Here is a 5,349-nt window from a genome sequence, read left to right on the forward strand (position 1 = left end):
GATGGCTAGAGAGAGGATAAATACATCCGGAGAGATGAGTTGATGGATAGGTAGGGAAGGAATATAAATATGGAGAGAGATGGAGGAACAGAGAGATGGATTGAGACAGAGAGAATATAAAAAGAAGCTGAGGGAGAGAAATGGATGTGTGAATGAGGAGAGAGTGGTTATGTGGCGAGGTGGAGAGGGGAATGGGGCATTTCTCATCCTCTTCTCCGCAGTGCTGTCATCTTGTCTTGCTCCTTGAAATGCCAGTTTCCCACCCCTCACTTAATGAATTCTTTCTCTAGATTCTAGGCCATGCCTCACACCCTTAGGTGTTTTGCATCCTTTCCCTTCACAGTCATCCATTTGGCCCAAGACAACATACCTGACTTGGCTGTTCTAGCCCATCACCCCAAATTAGGAGAAAGAAACTCAGAGTGGGAGTTCTGGGCAAAGGAGGCTGGATTCCCCATCTCCTGGTCTACAGACTTGGGGAGGGGGTTGCTCCTTTGTGAGGTGAAGGGGGTGGTGGTGGGAAGAATGAAGGGCAGCTGGGTTGAATTTGTCCAAATCTAATAACCTAGGAGCCTATTGAAGGCCTTGGGGACTGAGAGGGGAGGAAAGTCTTGAATATTTCTCTAACTTTTGCCCCCTCTCCCTCTGGTCCCTTCTTTCCAAAAGTCTTTGAAGAAAGATGTTTTTGACGCTTCCATGTCGCCCTCAGATGGATGGGCTGTGGGTGATTGAAGTGTCTTTGTCATGCTAATGCTTGGGGGGTGATGGATGGGCGCTGGGGCTGCCAAACTGTGGCCCGCTGCGCCCATTGGCCTGGGAGAGATCACATGCACCCTTCCACCCCCACTCCCTACCCCCTTCCTGGGGGAGCGCTGGCCCAGGCAAGCTGGGTTAGGCCATGGATGCAAGCTTCTGCGCTGTGACATACTGCCGAAAGGTTGTAGGGCAAGAGGGTGTCTTCCCTAAACGGGCCGACCCTCCTGCGGCCTCCACGCATGGACTATAATAGGATGAACTCCTTCTTAGAGTACCCACTCTGTAACCGGGGACCCAGCGCCTACAGCGCCCACAGCGCCCATACCTCCTTCCCCCCCAGCTCGGCTTCCGCTGTTGACAGCTATGCAGGCGAGACCCGCTATGGTGGGGGGCTGCCCAGCTCTGCACTCCAGCAGAACTCAGGCTATCTGGCCCAACAGCCACCCTCGGCATTAGGGGTGCCCTTCCCCAGCTCTGCGACCTCGGGGTACTCCCCAGCTGCCTGCAGTGCCAGCTACGGGTCTTCTCAGTACTACCCTCTGGGCCAGCTGGAAGGAGATGGAGGCTATTTTCATCCTTCAAGTTATGGGGCCCAGCTAGGGGCCTTGTCCTCCGATGGCTATGGAACCGCTGGAGTGGGCCCAGGGCCCTACCCTCCACCGCAGCCCCATTATGGGAACGAGCAGACAGGGAGCTTTGCACCGGCCTGTGCTGATCTCCTCTCCGAGGACAAGGAATCGGCCTGCGCGTCAGAAACGAGCACCCCTACAGCCCAGACCTTCGACTGGATGAAGGTTAAGAGGAACCCACCCAAGACAGGTAGGGCTCAGACGTGGCCACCCCCTCTCTGGGGGCTCAGAGCAGCTCTGCTGCTTTTGCACGAAGGTGTCCTGGGCTGGGCTCCTGCCTGCATACCGGGTAGAGGCAGGTAAGAGCACTGTGCTCACTCTCAGGTCAGGTGGGGTCTCCCCACCGAGTGAGTGCGCAGTTACCCTTAAGGGTAAGTCTCCACACACAGCCGCACTTCCTGATCTGTGTGCTCAGCGCACGCCCAGGACCCGGTGTTCCGACGAGGGGGAGCTGGGGGGTGGAAGTGTGGGGTGCGGCTCCAGGTTGTCTGGAGGGGTGCCTGGTGATCCACGGAAACTTTGAGAGCTGAAGCTGGATAGAGTGGTGACTGGGGGTGCAGAGCTGGCCGGGGCGGGGGGCGGGGAGGGGAAGGAGAAAGAGGAGAGAACTGACGTGGCCCTTCTCTCGCCCCGCCCCTAGCGAAGGTGTCCGAGCTGGGCCTGGGTGCGCCAGGTGGCCTCCGCACCAACTTCACCACTCGGCAGCTGACCGAACTGGAGAAGGAGTTCCATTTCAACAAGTACCTGAGCCGGGCCCGGAGGGTGGAGATCGCTGCCACCCTGGAGCTCAATGAGACGCAGGTCAAAATATGGTTCCAGAACCGGCGCATGAAGCAGAAGAAGCGGGAGCGGGAGGGAGGCCGGGTGCCCCCAGCCCCTCCAGGCTGTCCCAAGGAGGCGACTGGAGACACCTCCGACCAGTCCACGTGCACCTCCCCGGAAGCTTCGCCCAGCTCTGTCACCTCCTGAACTAAACCTCCCACCCGGGACTCCTCAGCACCAGAGAAACGAGGAGTCCTGTCCAGCCCTCTCCTCTGTTCTCCCTAATCTCGGCCTCAGCTCGACTACTTAGGCTGGGGCTCCAGTTCAGAGCTGCCTTTGGGAGGAATGGGGGACTGCTTTCCTCCAGTCTGGGCAGGGTGCTGATGGCTGGGGACCCTACCAGACCAGAGGCATGGGAGACCCAACCTGTCTAATGTGAGGGAAGGGCTTCCTTCTGCCTCTAATCTAGGGATCAGCCCTCGGGTGGGATGGGAGCAAGTCCCAACCTCCCAGGTTCTCTTTTCCCTTCCAACTTCCATTTGTTCAGTCCAGTGCCTTTGAGCTTTGAGGACTCTCCTCTCATGCACTCTTATCCTAACTCCCCCTTCTAGGCCCAGGACAGAGAGGTTTCCTGTGTGGGAGGTATTTGGGTGCTGGCTATGACCAATGCTTAATCTCTCTAGTTGCCACAGACCTTACAATAGCACCAGCTGCCTTGTGACAGACCAAAAAACTCCCCCCACCACCCCCATCAAACCCTATTAACCCCCTCCTGGCACATTTGTATTGCACTAGCGGCCTCCAGAGGTTGTTTTCTGAGACCTGCCCCCACCCCAGCCCCGGCGACTTTATCTCGAAGCTACCAAAGTGTTTTGGAACTTGGTACTTCAGAGACTTCTGGAATGTTGTTTGAGGCTGGACCCCAGCAAGCCTCTACCAGGAAGGCGCAGGCTCGCCCCAACTAGTTCCTCCCCTATTTATTGCCTCCTGGAAAAGCCAGGACCTTCTTCCTCATCTCCACCCCCACCCCTGGTGCAGCCCAGGGAGGCCCAGGTGCAGGGAGAGCTCCGACCAGCATCAAGCATTTCTCTGAACCTTGGGACAGTGGAGACACCACTCTTTCTGGAAACCTGAGCCCCAAGCAACCAGGTTCTCTCTGTACCTCCAGCTACCTCATTTCAATAAAGTCTGTTTTCCCCTCCTCCGGCATCTTCTGCTCCTGTCTAGGGGTTAAGCGGGCTCTCTCCAAGAGGGCTGGGGGAGAGATGAGGAAAGAATAGATGCAAATTGGTTGAGCTGGAAGCATCTGAGCTTTATGATCTCAGTTGGGTAAAGAGAAGGACTTACTGGGTGGGGCCTAAGCAGAACCGGGTCCTAGGTTTCTTAATCTGACAGAGTCAGTCCTCCAGGAAGACCTGGAGGGGAAAGGAGGTAGGGAGGAAACAGTTCGGAGACCTTCCTGAGAGGAGGAAGGCAGGAAAGGAGAATAGTGGATCTGTTTGGAGAGAACAGAAAAGGGTGTGAAAAGAGGAGGAAGTTGGGGAAAGGCGAAGGGAAGGGCCCTCTACCCCTTCCCCCACTTCTTCCCCCATATCCAGAGCGAGGCCTGGCATAGAGTGGGCCTCAGTAAATATTTGCTGGGAAGACTGCGCACTGGCCCGTTCCCGCCAATTCTTGCTTAGAGAAGGTCAGAGGGTGCGTCGCCCGACAAACTTCAGACTGGCACACAGGTTAACCCTTCCACTCCCGCCCCCAGGCCAGCGCCTTTCCACCCAAGCCGGACATCGGCGCCCGGGAGCCGGCGCGGCTGGGAGACTCCGGCCGTACCCGCTGCCTCCGAAGTGCGGTCCATCCGGCTGAGAGAGACCGCCCGGGTCTCCAGCGCTGGACGGCGCGGGAGGCGCGGCGAAAGGGCCGAGGGGTCGGTGGGGTGCGGGGGAGACAGCGGCAGGTTGGAGCCAGGAGGGCCTGGGGTGGGCGGAGGAGGTAAACCCCAGTCCCGCGCTGACCTTTTTAACCTCGAAGCGCCCCCAGGCTTTCCAAACAAGCCGACACCGCGCCCGTGGTGGTAGCAGTTGTCTCCCGGCGGGTCCCACTGACCACAGGTCCCCTTTGGTCGGCGGAGATGGGGGCAGGGAAGGGGGCCAGGGTCGGGCAGCGCCAAGACGGTAGCAAACCGTCAGCTTTCCCGCCCTGAAGTGCAGCCCAGAGAACGCGGGTCTGCGGCTTCCCGCCTGGTTTATTGATTCCGGGGATCCCGGGAGCCCCAGTGCCTTGGACCAGAACAGCTGGGAGCGAGCAGCAGGACCAAGGGGGCGTCTTATCCACTCCATCTATTGATTTCTCGACCTTTCAAAGGAAGACAAGGAGCGAAAAAGACTAGCAGTGTGCGCAAGAAACGCCGAGCATTTGCTTCCTAATGAAACTAGTGCTGTTATAGGAGAGGCCAAGTTACCAATAACTGCACAGTCCAGCTGGAGAAGAAGACAAGTGGTTTGGAAGAGGAAGCCCAGATTTCCCAGAAGCTGATGCTTTGCCCACTATCTTTAAAAAAAAAAAAAATCTATTTGTTTTTCTGCATTTAATTGAAATCGCCACCAAGGTCGGTTTCCCCAAAGGGGTCACCTTGACAGGGCACAGAGCAGTGTATGTGGAAACAGAACTCCCCTTGCTTGCAGCCATTGGATGTCAGCTGATAGAGCCTTCTGGTTGGGGTATTTCTGGATCCTGCAAACTTTGGGCCACTGGGTAGAAAATCAAGGAGGAGGAAGGACCTTTTGTTAGAGCAGGACCCAAAGGATGATGACCCTGGACCTCTGACTGGGGTTCATAGAGCCTAGGGGAGGTTGGTCTATTGGGTTTTTGGCCATAGCAGAAGGAACCATTTGATTTCCCCCCCATGGAGGGATGAGGGGCAAAATTCTCTGTTAACAGGCTTGCTCAAAAGAATCCACAATACATCCAAGCACCCCCATCCTCTTTGATCCTAACTCCTTTCCTGCTTTGTACTCTCCCCAAATCCTACTTATCTGAGGCCTCAGACTGGTCTACACAGAAGTTATTTATTGCAGAAACAAAAGGTTTAGATATTTCCCTATCTAAAATGACAAAGGAGTGGTTGGTACAAACAAACAATCAAACAAGCAAAAACACATTGTTAAACTTTCCAGAATAGATGACATGCTGCTTCCTTCATAGTCTC

The 5,349-nt window shown here is 56.1% G+C and overlaps 1 protein-coding gene across 1 annotated transcript; it reads left to right on the forward strand.

Annotated features, from left to right (window-relative positions):
- Positions 1 to 883: 883 nt before the first annotated feature.
- On the forward strand, positions 884 to 3,354 carry HOXB1 (homeobox B1). Its single transcript, XM_004012806.6, has 2 exons — positions 884 to 1,575; positions 2,026 to 3,354. The coding sequence occupies exons 1-2, from the start codon at positions 996 to 998 to the stop codon at positions 2,352 to 2,354; spliced, it is 909 nt and encodes a 302-aa protein (XP_004012855.1). The 5' UTR covers positions 884 to 995; the 3' UTR covers positions 2,355 to 3,354.
- The last annotated feature ends 1,995 nt before the right edge of the window (positions 3,355 to 5,349 follow it).

Source organism: Ovis aries, chromosome 11, assembly GCF_016772045.2.
Source record: "Ovis aries strain OAR_USU_Benz2616 breed Rambouillet chromosome 11, ARS-UI_Ramb_v3.0, whole genome shotgun sequence".
Taxonomy (NCBI): Eukaryota; Metazoa; Chordata; class Mammalia; order Artiodactyla; family Bovidae; genus Ovis; species Ovis aries.

What these genes read in the sequence shown, in the direction of transcription:
- HOXB1 (XM_004012806.6), top strand. Translation starts at nt 996, where the DNA reads ATGGACTATAATAGGATGAACTCCTTCTTAGAGTACCCACTCTGTAAC. An exon ending in GAGGAACCCACCCAAGACAG is followed by an intron (nt 1,576 to 2,025) that starts GTAGGGCTCAGA and finishes CCCCGCCCCTAG; the next exon opens with CGAAGGTGTCCGAGCTGGGC.